General features: G+C 52.4%; 1 protein-coding gene across 1 annotated transcript in view; it reads right to left on the bottom strand.

Annotated features, from left to right (window-relative positions):
• The window catches only part of LOC144761131 (kynurenine--oxoglutarate transaminase 1-like), a 127,042-nt gene that overhangs the window by 39,143 nt on the left and 69,614 nt on the right, over positions 1-18,285 (bottom strand). Inside the window, exons 5-6 of the mRNA XM_078646591.1 lie at positions 13,448-13,537; positions 3,092-3,278 (exon numbers count right to left, since the gene is read on the bottom strand). Of these exons, the coding sequence (XP_078502717.1) occupies positions 3,092-3,278; positions 13,448-13,537 (277 nt within the window). The remainder of the gene's footprint in view (positions 1-3,091; positions 3,279-13,447; positions 13,538-18,285) is intronic.

Here is an 18,285-nt window from a genome sequence, read left to right as displayed (position 1 = left end):
AGGAACCCTCTGGTGCGATGGCGCTCATGTGCACTTACTGAAGTCGGAGATGTCAGCCAGCATGAAGTAGGAACCCTCTGGGGTGATGGGGCGCATGCGCACTTACTGAAGTCGGAGATGTCAGCCAGCATGAAGTAGGAACCCTCTGGGGTGATGGGGCGCATGCGCACTTACTGAAGTCGGAGACGTCAGCCAGCATGAAGTAGGAACCCTCTGGGGTGATGGGGCGCATGCGCACTTACTGAAGTCGGAGACGTCAGCCAGCATGAAGTAGGAACCCTCTGGTGCAATGGGGCGCATGCGCACTTACTGAAGCCGAAGATGTCAGCCAGCATGAAGTAGGAACCCTCTGGGTCGATGGGGCGCATGCGCACTTACTGAAGTCAGAGATGTCGGCCAGCTTGAAGTAGGAACCCTCTGGGGTGATGGGGCGCATGCGCACTTACTGAAGTCGGAGATGTCAGCCAGCATGAAGTAGGAACCCTCTGGGGTGATGGGGCGCATGCGCACTTACTGAAGCCGAAGATGTCAGCCAGCATGAAGTAGGAACCCTCTGGGTCGATGGGGCGCATGCGCACTTACTGAAGTCAGAGATGTCGGCCAGCTTGAAGTAGGAACCCTCTGGTGCAATGGGGCGCATGCGCACTTACTGAAGTCAGAGATGTCAGCCAGCATGAAGTAGGAACCCTCTGGCGCGATGGGCGCACGCGCACTTACTTAAGTCGGAGATGTCAGCCAGCATGAAGTAGGAACCCTCTGGGTCGATGGAGTGCACGCGCACTTACTGAAGTCAGAGACGTCGGCCAGAATGAAGTAGGACCCCTCTGGTGCGATGGGGCGCATGCGCACTTACTGAAGCCGAAGATGTCAGCCAGCATGAAGTAGGAACCCTCTGGGTCGATGGGGCGCATGCGCACTTACTGAAGTCAGAGATGTCGGCCAGCTTGAAGTAGGAACCCTCTGGTGCAATGGGTGCACGCGCACTTACTTAAGTCGGAGATGTCAGCCAGCATGAAGTAGGAACCCTCTGGGTCGATGGAGTGCACGCGCACTTACTGAAGTCGGAGATGTCAGCCAGCATGAAGTAGGAATCCTCTGGTGCGATGGGGTGCACGCGCACTTACTGAAGTCAGAGACGTCAGCCAGAATGAAGTAGGACCCCTCTGGTGCGATGGGGCCGTGCGCACTTACTGAAGGCAGAGACTTCAGCCAGTATGAAGTAGGAACCTTCTGGCGCGATGGGGCGCATTAGCACTTACTGAAGGTGAGATGTCAGCCAGCATGAAGTAGGAACCCTCTGGGTCGATGGGGCGCACGCGCACTTACTTAAGTCGGAGATGTCAGCCAGCATGAAGTAGGAACCCTCTGGTGCGATGGGGCGCATGCGCACTTACTGAAGTTGGAGATGTCAGCCAGCATGAAGTAGGAACCCTCTGGTGCGATGGGGCACATGCACACTTACTGAAGCCGGAGACTTCAGCCAGCATGAAGTAGGAGCCCTCTGGTGCGATGGGGCGCACGCGCACTTACTGAAGCCGGAGATGTCAGCCAGCATGAAGTAGGAGCCCTCTGGTGCGATGGGGTGCACGCGCACTTACTGAAGTCGGAGATGTCAGCCAGCATGAAGTAGGAATCCTCTGGTGCGATGGGGTGCACGCGCACTTACTGAAGCCGGAGACATCAGCCAGCATGAAGTAGGAACCCTCTGGTGCGATGGGGCGCATGCGCACTTACTGAAGTCGGAGACGTCAGCCAGAATGAAGTAGGAACCCTCTGGTGCGATGGGGCGCATGCGCACTTACTGAAGTCAGAGACGTCAGCCAGAATGAAGTAGGAACCCTCTGGTGCGATGGGGCGCATGCGCCCTTACTGAAGTCAGAGACGTCAGCCAGAATGAAGTAGGAGCCCTCTGGTGCAATGGGGTGCACGCGCACTTACTGAAGTCAGAGACGTCAGCCAGAATGAAGTAGGAACCCTCTAGTGCGATGGGGTGCACGCGCACTTACTGAAGCCAGAGACGTCAGCCAGAATGAAGTAGGAACCCTCTGGTGCGATGGGGCGCATGCGCACTTACTGAAGTCGGAGACGTCAGCCAGAATGAAGTAGGAACCCTCTGGTGCGATGGGGCGCATGCGCACTTACTGAAGTCGGAGATGTCAGCCAGCATGAAGTAGGAACCCTCTGGGGCGATGGGGCGCATGCGCACTTACTGAAGTCAGAGATGTCGGCCAGCTTGAAGTAGGAACCCTCTGGTGCAATGGGCGCACGCGCACTTACTTAAGTCGGAGATGTCAGCCAGCATGAAGTAGGAACCCTCTGGGTCGATGGAGTGCACGCGCACTTACTGAAGTCAGAGACGTCAGCCAGAATGAAGTAGGACCCCTCTGGTGCGATGGGGCGCATGCGCACTTACTGAAGTCAGAGATGTCAGCCAGCATGAAGTAGGAACCCTCTGGCGCGATGGGCGCACGCGCACTTACTTAAGTCGGAGATGTCAGCCAGCATGAAGTAGGAACCCTCTGGGTCGATGGAGTGCACGCGCACTTACTGAAGTCAGAGACGTCAGCCAGAATGAAGTAGGACCCCTCTGGTGCGATGGGGCGCATGCGCACTTACTGAAGTCAGAGATGTCGGCCAGCTTGAAGTAGGAACACTCTGGTGCAATGGGGCGCATGCGCACTTACTGAAGTCAGAGATGTCAGCCAGCATGAAGTAGGAACCCTCTGGCGCGATGGGCGCACGCGCACTTACTTAAGTCGGAGATGTCAGCCAGCATGAAGTAGGAACCCTCTGGGTCGATGGAGTGCACGCGCACTTACTGAAGTCAGAGACGTCAGCCAGAATGAAGTAGGACCCCTCTGGTGCGATGGGGCGCATGCGCACTTACTGAAGGCAGAGATGTCAGCCAGCATGAAGTAGGAACCCTCTGGTGCGATGGGGCGCATGCGCACTTACTGAAGCCGGAGACGTCAGCCAGCATGAAGTAGGAGCCCTCTGGTGCGATGGGGCGCATGCACACTTACTTAAGTCGGAGATGTCAGCCAGCATGAAGTAGGAACCCTCTGGTGCGATGGGGCGCATGCGCACTTACTGAAGCCAGAGATGTCAGCCAGCATGAAGTAGGAACCCTCTGGTGCGATGGGGCGCATGCCAACAGCTGTCAAACACTGCAACAGCCGGTCGCGCTTCTCCTGCAGCTCCTGTCGTAACTGCACAAAGTAGCTTTCTGGCTGCCCGAAGTGCTCCATCTCCAACTGGAACCCATGGGCCACCGCTTCCTGCATGGGGTGAAGGAGTGATGGGTGACTGGTGAGAAGTGGACAGCCGATGAGGAGGGAAAGAGTGGAGGAAAAATCGAAGGGGTGACAGTGTAGAAAGAAAGTGGAGGACAAGACAGGGTGATTGAGAGAGTGGATCATGGCATCGTGAGGTAGACAGAAGGTTGAGAGGCAAGAAAGGTGGGGAACAAGACAATGTGAAACAGAGAGCAGGGTAAAGCTTGACCGATAGAAAGATAGATAGATAGATAGATAGATTGTTTGCACAATTACTTTGCAAATGATTACATAAAAGCAGATAGAGAACACATACTTTTTCCGAAATGGTATAAAACATATCAATTTATAATCCTGTTACTCTTGAAATGAAAAAAATAGTTCACTGTATTATCAACATTAAAATCAGGTGGCAGGACTCGTGCAGAGGGTACTTATAATTTTGTACAATTATCAGAGTCCATCATGGATTTTGCCGCTGTCATGAATTTCATAAAATTGGCGGCCAGTTGCACAGAGTCGCTTTTCATATACTCTACCAGAGCCTCTTGACACGTCCGTACATTCAGAATATGCCAGAGAGGACGAAGCCAGTAAATTCTCAAGGTACGCAGTTTCTCACAAATGCACAGTTGAAGAATTTATGTTTCCTCCTTTCGGCACAGTGTGGCTAGATCGTCTTCATACCTTCGGCCAGACTTGTATGCCAGCAGTAGGATTAATCCGAACCGTGGTCTCATTATTTGGCGCTTCATTATTGGCTTTAAAGGAGATGACAGGTCGCCTTGACCATCTTGAACCCTTGTGCCTGGGACAATATGGAACCCACTGGGAGCCAGAAGGGCAGTCTGAAAAACAACTGGAGCGGCAGAGCCGCTGCTCCCGCCCGTCTGATGCAGGACTGCCCCTTTATATGAGACATTTTGGAAGAAATGTGATGCTGACAGGCCACCACTGCAAGGAGGCGGGCTAGCATTGTTTTAACATTTTAGAAACACCAGCACAAAACCATGGTTTATTTCTGAAATACAAAATCAAACAATGGCCCTTAACCCCTTCGGCGCTTATGACGAACTCAGCTCGTCATGAGGTACAGTGGAGCTGTGCTTATACCTGCAGCGGAACGCCCCCGCGGTCTGACTCCCCTTCTGGGCGGGCGTTTCATTGGAGTGGGCGGAGTCGTGACAAGCTCAGCTCGTCATGAGCACAGCTCCACGAGCACCGCGGGTAAATTAGCCCCGCGTGGAAGGGGTTAAGTGCAGAGTCAGGGATGATTGCTCCTGCCAAGGGTTGTCTTAACACTGGAGTCCTGGATGAAAAAATATGCATCAAAAGATCCACCCTAAATAGGGCAGGACTTCTGACGCACTGAGCCCACCAACCCTGTGGATAAGGACCCTGGGAACCAGCTGAGGAGGCCAGAGTCTGAGACCCAGGGGTTCCACCACCTCTCAAGGAGGCGAGCAACTGACCGTCAGGTGAGGAAGGTGTACTGCCAATTTACAGTGGTTTCCCCTTCTGCTACACCCTCAATAACGCCCATGACACCCCCCAAGAGCCACTATTTACTAAATAATGTGTTCTGGGGGCTGTAGTCTTAGTTACTAGTAAACCATATGGACTTAAGGATTCACTTAAACAGAAGTCACTCCCCATAGTGACTCTCAGACAGCCGAGCTCCACTCTCTGCTGGGAGCCGCGGGTCACGAACAGGCACTGAATGAGTTACTTTCAAGAACCACCTCACGGGCACCCTTTATTCTAATTCCTCCGCTCCTATGGGCTTTCCGCATCCCCCTCATTTGTCAATCTCCAAGCAGCAGTGATTGGCAGTGGGTGGGGGTCTCTTTAGTCACTGGGTCAAGGACTGTCCTTCTACTGGTAAGTACTGGTTACTGCATATTCGTCCCCTCTCTCTCCTGTGCCGTGGGAGGAATGAAACACACACAGCTGATAAATATAGAAACCCTTTCACGCAAGCAACTTACCCACAATGGTCCTGAGCGGAGCCCTACATATGAAGCATTCGCTCATGAGCCAACTTCTATAGCGTAGTGTTTGCGGAAGGTGTGCGGTGCACCCATGTGGCCGTCCTGATGCTCAGGTTCAAGGAAGCATGACTCTAGAAGGTGATAGGAACAGCTGTGGCTCTTCCTAGAGTCGAACGATTACTTCAGGAGAAGGGAGGCCAGCAACTCCAACCATCGGTTGTACAAGAGACCACCCAATGAGTTACCAATGTGTTAAAGGCTTGCTCTATGGGAAAGGTGCCACTGAAGGGGCCACAGCTTCTGTCTGAGGTCCAAGTGCATTAGTCCTGTCAAGAAACTACTCAGGATGCCAACTGGCCTGTGAAGTATGATAGGTGCTCTCAGCAGAGCCATCATAGGAGAAGTTAGGAGCAGAGGATGGGCACGAAGGACAATCTTTTCCTTCGGGATCAATGTGTCAGGGTAAGAGCATGAAAAAGTCTGCTGTGAGCCGAAGCAACTGCAACTAAAAAAAACTCTCACGAGTCACTCCGTTGATGCTACAGGTAGGAAAGAGTTAAAAGGTTTATGAGCCGGGATAATGAAGACCGGACCGAAGGACCCTACAGAACGGGGTTTATGAGCCGGGACAGTGAGGACCGGACCGAAGGACCCTACAGAACGGAGCTTATGAGCCGGGATAGTAAGGACCAGACCGAAGGACCCTACAGAACGGGGTTTATGAGCCGGGATAGTGCGGACCAGACCAAAGGACCCTACAGAACGGGGCTTATGAGTCGGGATAGTGAGGACCGGACCGAAGGACCCTACAGAACGGGGCTTATGAGCCGGGATAGTGAGGACCAGACCGAAGGACCCTACGGAACGGGGCTGATGAGCCGGGATAGTGAGGACCAGACCGAAGGGCCCTACAGAACGGGGCTTATGAGCCGGGATAGTGAGGACCGGATGGAAGGACCCTACAGAAAGGGGCTTATGAGCCGGGATAGTGAGGACCGGGCCGAAAGACCCTACAGAATGGGGCTTATGAGCCGGGATGGTGCGGACCGGACCGAAGGACCCTACTGAATGGGGATTATGAGCTGGCATAGTGATGACCGGATGGAAGGACCCTACGGAACGGGCTGATGAGCCAGGATAATGAGGTCTGGACCGAAGGACTCTTCGGAACGGGGCATATGAGCTGGGATAATGAGGACCGGACCAAAGGACCCTACAGAACGGAGCTTATGAGCCGGTATAGTGAGGGCAGGACCGGAGGACCCTACAGAACGGGGCTTATGAGCCGGGATAGTGAGGACCAGACCGAAGGACCCTACGGAACGGGGCTTATGAGCCGGGATTGGGAGGGCAGGACCGGAGGACCCTTCAGAACAGGGCTTATGAGCCGGGATAGTGAGGACTGGACCGAGGGACCCTACAGAACGGGGCTTATGAGCCAGGATAGTGAGAACTGGACCGAAGGACCCTACAGAACGAAGCTTATGAGCCGGGATAGGGAGGACAGGACCGAAGAACCCTACAGAACTTATGAGCCGGGATAATGAGGACCGGACCAAAGGACCCTACAGAACGGGGCTTATGAGCCGGGGTAATGAGGACCAGACCGAAGGACCCTACAGAACGGGGCTTATGAGCCGGGGTAATGTGGACCGTACCGAAGGACCCTACAGAACGGGGCTTATGAGCCGGGATAGTGAGGACCGAACCAAAGGACCCTACAGAACGGGGCTTATGAGCCAGGATAAGGAGTGCAGGACCGGAGGACCCTACAGAACGAAGCTTATGAGCCGGGATAGGGAGGACAGGACCGAAGGACCCTACAGAACTTATGAGCCGGGATAATGAGGACCGGACCAAAGGACCCTACAGAACGGGACTTATGAGCCGGGGTAATGAGGACCGGACCGAAGGACCCTACAGAACGGGGCTTATGAGCCAGGATAGTGAGGACCAAACCAAAGGACCCTACAGAACGGGGCTTATGAGCCAGGGTAATGAGGACCGGACCGAAGGACCCTACAGAACGGGGCTTATGAGCCAGGATAGTGAGGACCAAACCAAAGGACCCTACAGAACGGGGCTTATGAGCCAGGGTAATGAGGACCGGACCGAAGGACCCTACAGAACGAAGCTTATGAGCCGGGATAGGGAGGACAGGACCGAAGGACCCTACAGAACTTATGAGCCGGGATAATGAGGACCGGACCAAAGGACCCTACAGAACGGGACTTATGAGCCGGGGTAATGAGGACCGGACCGAAGGACCCTACAGAACGGGGCTTATGAGCCAGGATAGTGAGGACCGAACCGAAGGACCCTACAGAACGGGGCTTATGAGCCGGGATAGTGAGGACCGAACCAAAGGACCCTACAGAACGGGGCTTATGAGCCAGGATAAGGAGTGCAGGACCGGAGGACCCTACAGAACGGGGCTTATGAGCCGGGATAGTGAGGACCGGACCGAAGGACCCTACAGAACGGGGCTTATGAGCCGGAAAAATGAGGACCGGACAGAAGGACCCTACAGAACGGGGCTTATGAGCCGAGTTAGTGAGGACCAGACGGAAGGACTCTATAGAACAGGGCTGATGAGCCGGGATAGTGCGGTCCGGACCGAAGGACCCTACAGAACAGGGCTGATGAGCCAGGATAATGAGGACCGGACCGAAGGACCCTACAGAACGGAGCTTATGAGCCGGGCAGGACCGGAGGACCCTACAGAACGGGGCTTATGAGCTGGGATAGTGAGTACCGGACCGAAGGACCCTACGGAACAGGGCTTATGAGCCGGGATAGTGCAGACCGCACCGAAGGACCCTACGGAATGGGGCTTATGAGCTGGGATAGTGATTACCGGATGGAAGGACCCTACTGAACGGGCTGATGAGCCAGGATAATGAGGTCTGGACCGAAGGACTCTTCGGAACGGGGCATATGAGCTGGGATAATGAGGACTGGACCGAAGGACCCTACAGAACGGAGCTTATGAGCCGGTATAGTGAGGGCAGGACCGGAGGACCCTACAGAACGGGGCTTATGAGCCGGGATAGTGAGGACCGGACCGAAGGACCCTACGGAACGGGGCTTATGAGCCGGGATTGGGAGGGCAGGACCGGAGGACCCTTCAGAACGGGGCTTATGAGCCAGGATAGTGAGGACTGGACCGAGGGACCCTACGGAACGGGGCTTATGAGCCAGGATAGTGAGAACCGGACCGAAGGACCCTACAGAACGGAGCTTATGAGCCGGGATTGGGAGGACGGGACCGAAGGACCCTACAGAACTTATGAGCCGGGATAATAGGGACCGGACCAAAGGACCCTACAGAACAGGGCTTATGAGCCGGGATAGTGAGGACCGAACCGAAGGACCCTACAGAACGGGGCTTATGAGCCGGGATAGTGAGGACCAAACCGAAGGACCCTACAGAACGGGGCTTATGAGCCGGGATAGTGAGGACCAAACCGAAGGACCCTACAGAACGGGGCTTATGAGCCGGGATAATGAGGACCGGAACGAAGGACCCTACAGAACAGGGCTTATGAGCCGGGATAGTGAGGACCGAACCGAAGGACCCTACAGAACGGGGCTTATGAGCCGGGATAGTGAGGACCAAACCGAAGGACCCTACAGAACGGGGCTTATGAGCCGGGATAATGAGGACCGGACCGAAGGACCCTACAGAACAGGGCTTATGAGCCGGGATAGTGAGGACCAAACCGAAGGACCCTACAGAACGGGGCTTATGAGCCGGGATAGTGAGGACCAAACCGAAGGACCCTACAGAACGGGGCTTATGAGCCGGGATAATGAGGACCGGACCGAAGGACCCTACAGAACAGGGCTTATGAGCCGGGATAGTGAGGACCGAACCGAAGGACCCTACAGAACGGGGCTTATGAGCCGGGATAGTGAGGACCAAACCGAAGGACCCTACAGAACGGGGCTTATGAGCCGGGATAATGAGGACCGGACCGAAGGACCCTACAGAACAGGGCTTATGAGCCGGGATAGTGAGGACCAAACCGAAGGACCCTACAGAACGGGGCTTATGAGCCGGGATAGTGAGGACCGAACCGAAGGACCCTACAGAACGGGGCTTATGAGCCGGGATAGCGAGGACCGAACCAAAGGACCCTACAGAACGGGGCTTATGAGCCAGGATAAGGAGGGCAGGACCGAAGGACCCTACAGAACGGGGCTTATGAGCCGGAATAATGAGGACCGGACGGAAGGACCCTACAGAACGGGGCTTATGAGCCGAGTTAGTGAGGACCGGACGGAAGGACTCTATAGAACAGGGCTGATGAGCCGGGATAGTGCGGTCCGGACGGAAGGACCCTACAGAACAGGGCTGATGAGCCAGGATAATGAGGACCGGATCAAAGGACCCTACAGAATGGGTGCCTAAATGAAGAAATATATTCACCAAGCCTGCTGGTGATGCCCTGCTGGTGTGTCTTGGGGAGTGGACATTACAAACCAACCTGTAGCCTCATCCTGAAAAGCCAAAATGGTCCTTTGGGAAACAAAAGAAAGATAATAGTCCAAAGTGCACAGGAGTGGGCATGTGCTCCTTCCCGCTACTTGCTCTTGGAACGAGTCCCAGTAGCGTTCTTCCTGCCAGCCTCAGTAATATCCAGATTATCGTGCGATTGTCCAGATAAACATGGACCTCAACTGGTTCCAAGAGAGTAATCTGTGAGATTTAGATGAAGGGTGAAGGACAAAGCCCCTATACTGAGGCAGGAGAAGGGATTTCACCATGTCTGTGAACCAAAAACATATGAACCAAAGAGCAGAGACCAGTATCACACAGTAACTCAAGCTGTATCTAAACTTGGGGAAGACTCTTGGGACAAGAGAAAGAGGTGCAGGATTGGCATCCAATCCAACAGGATCACACCCCCTTGGCAGAGGAGATTCCTGCCAATCCAGGATGCAACTTAATGTTGTGTCTAAAGCAAATAGATCCAGCCACTGTCGCCCCCAACAGCACTGGAGTACTGAAGTCAGAGACCCTGCTTAACGTCGGAGTTTTGGCTGCTCTGCTAGATGAACAAGTTACTTACCTTCGATAACGATAGATCTGTAAGAGACATAGATTTGTTATGGATTCCTCACCTTAGAGTTAGCCCCAGGCGTCAGACTGGATCGGGAGAATTTTTTCCCTGCACGTCAGTAGGTGTCTTCGGTCGCCTCCGTGTTCGTAGTTGGCGTCGTGGTCTCCAGAATGACGCTGCGGTATCTACTTAGATGCAGCCCCTGCGCACTGACAACAGTACTTTACACGACATTCCACGCCAGAAGTGCAGAGCCATGCAAGACACTGACCACTGGTGCACAAAACTAGGGCCCTGAAAGAGAGCCCCTTACCCTAGAAGTCAGTTCGCAGAACGGGGAGGATGGCGGGGCGGTGAGCAATCCATAACAAATCTATGTTTCTTACAGATATATCGTTACTGAAGGAAAGTAAATTGTTCATCTGAGAGAGACAATTAGTTATGGATTCCTAACCTTAGAATAGATACCCCAGCAATACCAACCCCGGAGGTGGATACCAGAAAGTCCTGGAGAACAGAATGGCTAAAAAAAGCTGTTGCTCCGGACTTGGCTATCCAGGCAGTAATGTTTGGTAAACGTGTGCAATGAAGCCCATGTAGCTGCCTGGGAGATGTCATGAAGGGGGACTCCACGTCCCGAAGCATTAGTGGCTGCTGTCGCCCTGGTGGAATGGGCGCGCAACCCCACTGGAGGTTCCTTTTTCGCTAAGGAATAGCAGATTTTGATGCAAAAAACGACCCATCGAGAGATGGTCCGTTTTTGCACAGCCCGACCTTTCTTGGCGCCCACATAGCCAACAAAGAGCTGGTTATCTACCCGGAATTGCTTTGTGCGATCCAGATAGACGGTAAGCACACGTTTCAGATCCCGACGGTGGAGCCTCTCTTCCTCTTTAGAAGGATGCGGGGGCGGGAAGAAGGTGGGCAAAGTGATGGTCTGTCCTATATGGAAAGAGGTAACCACTTTGGGAAGGAAAGAAGGCCAGTGCGAAGGACAACTTTGTCCGGATAAATAGTACTTACCGAGACGATTTTCCAGTGACCACGATGCCAACGACGAACGCGGAGGGGTACTGTTGAAGAAAGATTCTCCGGATCCAGTCTGACGCCGGGGGGCAGTTCTAAGGTGAGGAATCCATCATTAATTGTCCCTTTCAGTTATAATACACCCAGTGGCATGCCGTGTTACTAAATATTCAGGGGCCTTGTCTACAGCTCCCTTGAGCATGAATCTACCTCTAAAATGATTTGTAAAATGAAGAGCCCATGCTGAAAACAGTGTCCCAGTGCGGCCTGATGTTGCTATATCCATTAATTGGAAGTGGGAAGGAAGCTCAAAAATAGAAGTAGTGGGTGGAATTACCTTTGAATGCTGCTTATTGACCCCTTCGGGGCTGATGACGAGCTCAGCTCGTCACGTAACGCGTTTTTTTTTAAATCGCAGCGCGCAGCGGGAAAACCGCTAGCATGCATGCGGTTAAAAGGAAATGTGATGAGCTCGATGAAGCGCTTGCGAAATACGGCCTACATTAGGCGAAGAAATAACTTGTACAAAGGCCACTCCTCAAGTAGATCATATGTAGGGAGGCGACAGCACAGCTGCAGCCCCCCCTCTATGATCCAAGCCTTGCGTCTGTCTCCTGTTGCTTAGAAGCCTCACAGCCTCCCCTTCATTGGCTTCTAGGAGGTCTTAGGAAAGTCCACCTCATAGGGGCCTCCACACTCAACTAGGCTTTGGAAGCATCTCCATGGCCCTTCCCCTCCAGGTGTTCAAGAAGGTTGTCCCTACCAGGTATGGTGACATGATCTCATGAATATCCATCAGTCCGTGTTGATCTGGAGGGTCCTCACCGTGCCCATCATGATCTACAGGTGCTTCAGATAGGTCTTCCTGATATCCTCTATAGCCACTGGTACGCTGGAAGGGTCTCCCTAATATCCTCCACCAGCCCTCGGTATGATGGAGGATCTTCCTAATATCCTTCATCAGCCCTCGGTATGATGGAGGGTCTCCCTATCATCCTCCACCAGCCCTGGGTATGATGGAGGATCTTCCTAATATCCTCCATCAGCCCTGGGTATGAAGGAGGATCTTCTTATTATCCTCCATCAGCCCTGGGTATGATGGAGGATCTTCCTAATATCCTCCATCAGCCCTGGGTATGATGGAGGATCTTCCTAATATCCTCCATCAGCCCTGGGTATGATGGAGGATCTTCCTAATATCCTCCATCAGCCCTGGGTATGAAGGAGGATCTTCTTATTATCCTCCATCAGCCCTGGGTATGATGGAGGATCTTCCTAATATCCTCCATCAGCCCTGGGTATGATGGAGGATCTTCCTAATATCCTCCATCAGCCCTGGGTATGATGGAGGATCTTCCTAATATCCTCCACCAGCCCAGGGTATGATGGAGGATCTTCCTAATATCCTCCATCAGCCCTCGGTATGATGGAGGGTCTCCCTAATATCCTCCACCAGCCCTGGGTATGATGGAGGATCTTCCTAATATCCTTCATCAGCCCTCGGTATGATGGAGGGTCTCCCTATCATCCTCCACCAGCCCTGGGTATGATGGAGGATCTTCCTAATATCCTCCATCAGCCCTGGGTATGATGGAGGATCTTCCTAATATCCTCCATCAGCCCTGGGTATGATGGAGGATCTTCCTAATATCCTCCACCAGCCCAGGGTATGATGGAGGATCTTCCTAATATCCTCTATCAGCCCTGGGTATGATGGAGGATCTTCCTAATATCCTCTATCAGCCCTGGGTATGATGGAGGATCTTCCTAATATCTTCCATCACCCCCCAGTAGAATGAAGTGTCTTCCAAAAATCCTCCACAACCTCCTCCTAATATCCTCCATCACCCGCAGGCTGCTCTGGAGGGGTCCTCACTGTGTCCCCATCACCTATAGGTGCTCCGGAGTGCTCTCCTTGATCTCTTCCATCACCCACAGGTGCCCAGGAAGGGTCTCCTTGAGAACTTCTCCCTCACTGCTGCTGATGCCCAGAGGTTTCCCCTATGGTACATCTTTCAGCCATGCACTCCAAGCGTCTCTCTTATAGGACTTATACCCCACACATCATAGAAGAGTCGCTGAAGCTTACCTGTGCTGCCGTAGGGCAGTGATATATCGAATTCTGATGGACAGTTCTTAGGTGCGTGAGGAGGTGATCAGGACCCATCACCCAGCCAACCTGAGGAAAAACAGGGAGAGATGAGTAACAAAACATTCTCCCAGTGATCAGTCAAATGGATGATTAACCAAATACAAACATAGGCGGCAGAACAAGAAAGTCAGAAGCTAAACCCCTCAATCACAGACAGCGGCACTGTGAGGTCAGCCGTCAATCACAGACAGCGACACTGTGAGGTCAGCCCGTCAATCACAGACAACGGCACTGTGAGGTCAGCCCGTCAATCACAGACAGCGGCACTGTGAGGTCAGTCCTCAATCACAGACAGCGGCACTGTGAGGTCAGCCTTCAATCACAGACAGCGGCACTGCGAGGTCAGCCCGTCAATCACAGACAGCGGCACTGTGAGGTAAGCCTTCAATCACAGACAGCGGCACTGTGAGGTCAGCCCGTCAATCACAGACAACGGCACTGTGAGGTCAGCCCGTCAATCACAGACAGCGGCACTGTGAGGTCAGCCCGTCAATCACAGACAACGGCACTGTGAGGTCAGCCCGTCAATCACAGACAGCGGCACTGTGAGGTCAGCCCGTCAATCACAGACAACGGCACTGTGAGGTCAGCCCGTCAATCACAGACAGCGGCACTGTGAGGTCAGCCCGTCAATCACAGACAACGGCACTGTGAGGTCAGCCCGTCAATCACAGACAGCGACACTGTGATGTCAGCCCTCAATCACAAACAGCAACCCTGTGAGGTCAGCCCTCAATCACAAACAGCGACACTTTAAGGTCAGCCCCCAATCACCAACAGGGATACTGTCAGGTCAGCCCTCCGTCACAGACAGCAAAGCTGTAAGGTCAGCCCTCAACCACAGACAGCGGCACTGTGAGGTCAGCCCTCAACCACAGACAGCGGCACTGTGAGGTCAGCCCTCAATCAGATATTGACACAGGAAGGTCATTCCTCAGTGAGAGAGAGGGTGGCAATGTGAGATTAGCCAGGTTCTTCTAGTCAATCTTTCTTCATGCAGAGCCCTTATTCCAGAATGAAGTCTGCATTCGTATCCAAGCAAAGGAGGAGGGCTGACAGATCTGATGTCCACATCTGAAGCTGCATGCATGGGGGCCACAGTGTAGCACTGACCCTGGGGGAGTGGTCTTAATCTTCAGTGGGGGTGAGAGGGAGCATTCTAGTCAACTCATAACAAAGTGATCCCTTCCCCAGGCCATAAGCTTGTCTGCTCACTTAGAAAGTATGAAAACAAATAATAAAGTTTGTAGATCGCCTCCTCCCAAGCTTGAATTTGTCTGTTCACCTACAAAACGTGTGAACAAATAATAAAGGAAGTAGATCCCCTCCCTAAGGCTTGAGTTTGTTTGTTCACTTACAAAATGTGCAAACATATAATAAAGGAATTAGATCTGCTCCCCAAGGATTGAGGCTGGGAGCTTGTCTGCTCACTCAGAAGATATGCAAACAATAACAAAGTTCTGAGAGCCCCTTCCTATGTGCAAACAAATAACAAAGCCCTCTGGTCCCTTGTGCACTAAAATCATAGACAGACAGGCCGACGAATAAAACATAGATACCCAACTGAGAACAGGAACAGAACACAATATTATAAGAGGAATCACACTCCAGCCTGCGAAGGTATCCTTAGAACCAGTTGGAACAACACTGGATGGCTAAAAAAAACTATAAATTAATTGGACGACCTGTTTGATGCACTGACATTTTTGGGCAATTTTCTTTTTCTAAAAGAAATGCAATATTTATAAATTTCCTGGACAATCCATTTTCTCCAATGGAAAGGACATATTGATATAGGAGAGACTATATGGTTATGTTATACAGATGTGTAGAGCGCACTATCGCCCGAGAGGGTAACCGGGTGCTGAGCAGGTGTGAGTCTAGCCACACATAGGACATAGTGCGACTATTTGAAAAGCCAGGTCGTCAACTTCTTGCGGTATCCAAGAAGCGAGGATGCTCTTATGTGTAGCAGCAGGCCATTCCAGGCTTTAGGAGCGAGGCAGGAGAAGGCTCTACTGTTGTATCTGGTATTACATATGCGTGGGATCTGTGTAAATTGGAGTCCGGACGAGTGGAGGTGTCTGGAAGGTTTGTGAAAGCAGATAAGATTGTTCAGGTATACTCGGCCGGTGTTATGTAGTGTCTTAAATGCGAGGGTTTGAATTGTGCTCGTTTGTGAACGGGGAGCCAGTGGGGAGCCTTCAGGTGTGGTGTGATGTGAGTGTGTTGGGTGAGGTTGAGAGTGATTCTGGCTGCCGAGTTCTGAATGGTCTGCAGCATTCTGGTGAGTTTCTTGTTGTTCCCGGCATAGAGAGTGTTCTCGTAGTCCAGCTTGCTTGTGAACACGGCATGCGTGAGTTTTCCGGGTGCTGATTGGGAGCCATTTGAAAATCTTATTCAGTGCCTTCAGGATAGGCAAGAACGAGGCAGCGTTGGTGTTGACTTGGTCACTCATGTAGAGTTTGTTGTCGATGAAGATCCGAGGTTCCAGGAGTAAGTGGTGGGGGTGTATGTCGGTCCATACAGTTATGTGCTCTTCCTGAAGATCACGATTTCGGTCTTGCCGGTGTTTAGCTTTAGACAGTTGGTCTCATCCAGTTGGCCATTTCAGTCATGCAGGCTTCCTAGAAGGATCATGTATATATTGGACAGGATCGGGCTCAGGTAGGATCTTTGCGGAATTCCGCAGCTGAGGTCGTAGGAATCCGAGGTGCACGGTGCGCGGCTGACTGACTGGGTCCGTTTAGTCAGGAAGGAGCAGATCCATCGGAATGCGTGTCCTTGAATTCTGATTTCATGTAGGTGTTGAATGGGGATGGGGTGAGAGACTATGCCAAATGCTGTGGAGAGGGCCAAGAAGATGAGGGTTGCCATGTCTCCTCTGTCCAGAGTCATGAAGATATCATCCATGGTAGCAATTAGGGCAGTTTTAAAAAAAATGTTTGAAACATTTTTATTAGCTTTTATCATCATGAAAGCAAACATCGAGCATGTCAATGTCGAGCAGCACACCCATCTTCCCGCCTCCCTATCCACATTTCCCACCCCTTGATCAAAAACATAATTCGCATTGTCCAATAGTGCAGTTTGGCCTCTCACCCAGCTCCATCCGCATACCAGCCTTAGACCTCTCATCCAAATCCGCTCCTTGACGAATAAGTGCCCATACCCCCATGCATCTCACCACCCTTCATCCAGCCCATGATAGCGCCTCCACTTACCCCATACCCTGCCAAATTTCTTGGGGCACCCCCTTGCCTTATATGTTACTCTCTTAGCGGCCATATAGGGGTCCATCCCCTTCTCCATTCTTCTAGTTGTGGTGTGTCTGGTGCCCCCCAATTCCGGGCAACATCTCTCTTAGCCACCACCAGGGCCAGCACCAGGAAGATCCGCAAGGGGCGGGCCAGATCCACATCGTTCGTCATTCCCAGTAGGGCAAGTTTGGGTTCCAAAGGTATGGTGGTCTCCAGCACTTCCCCCAGCTCTGTCAGGACCGTCCCCCAGAAGAGTTGGATATTCGGGCAGGACCAGATAGTATGGTAAAAGTCTCCTACGCCAGTGCCACATCTCAGACAGCCCGGGTCAGTTATTCTCCCAATCTTGTGTAGGCGCACTCTGTCATAATAGGTCCTATGAAGGACATTAAATTGTATCAACCGTAGGCAGGATTTGACTGCCACCTCCCTTGGATGCAATAGGACCATACCCTAGTCTACTTCATTCATGTCGCCCACCTCTCGCTCCCATGTGGTCCGTAGGTTCCCAAGTCTGTCTGGCCTATTATTCATTATTGTTTTGTATGTAAGAGACACTGCCTTACCGGCGATCCTTTCCTGTAGCAGGCGACCCTCTAGAGGAGCATATTCTGGAAGCGCCTCTGTCAAGGCCCCCTCCACCCTCCATGCGTGTCGTATTTGCATGTATTTAAAGTATTGTGTGTGGTGGAGTCCATATTCCTTGCGCAGTGAGGGAAACGATTGTAGCACCCCTTGTTTCATCACATCGCCCAAAGTCGACATGCCAATGGCATCCCAACTCCGGAATCCCTTCAATGTGTTCCTTTAGCAAGGCGCATTTCCACAGTGGGGTTTGTTTTGTTAGTCTGCGTTCCCACCCTATCGCTTTCGTCGCCCTCATCCATATCCCTAATGTGAGTCTCGTAGCAGGCAGCAGTCTAGCCCTTCCCCTACCTCCGTATAGATAATGTAGGCAGGCGTGGGCATCCATGGTATGTCTCTCTAATGCAAAAGTGGGATGGGTGGCAGGGGCGTGCATCCATTCATTTATGGCGACCAGGTGCTCTGCCCAGTAGTAGGCTGAACACCCTAACCTGCATGGAAAAGTATTCATTCTGGAAGGCATACAGGAACCGTGGGAGCGTAATCATTTTAAACATTGCCGCCCGGCCCAAGAGCGTTAGGGGAAGTAGTTTCCATCGTGCCGCATCCTCAATAAAGTTGCGTAGTACTCGGCGAATATTCCTCTCAAAGGAGAGCGCCTTATCTGTCGTTATGAACACCCCGAGGTAAGTAAACCCCTCTGTGGTCGTTTTTAGCCGCTCTGGGAGTGTGGGCCCCTCGTCCCGTCTTTGGGGATCATACAATATAGATTTATGCCAATTGATCTGGTAGCCCGCATGGGACCCATATCGTTCAAGGTCTAAGAATAGCGCCGGTATGGTCGTCTCCGGTGCAGTGATATATAGCAGGACGTCGTCCGCATACAGGGAAAGTTTTTCTACAGACGTGTCCGACGCCCGTAAGTTGAAC

The sequence above is a fragment of the Lissotriton helveticus genome, chromosome 5_2 (assembly GCF_964261635.1).
Source record: "Lissotriton helveticus chromosome 5_2, aLisHel1.1, whole genome shotgun sequence".
In the NCBI taxonomy this organism is placed as follows: domain Eukaryota; kingdom Metazoa; phylum Chordata; class Amphibia; order Caudata; family Salamandridae; genus Lissotriton; species Lissotriton helveticus.
Note: the sequence above shows the minus strand (reverse complement) of the source record. Positions and strands in the feature narration are given on the sequence as shown.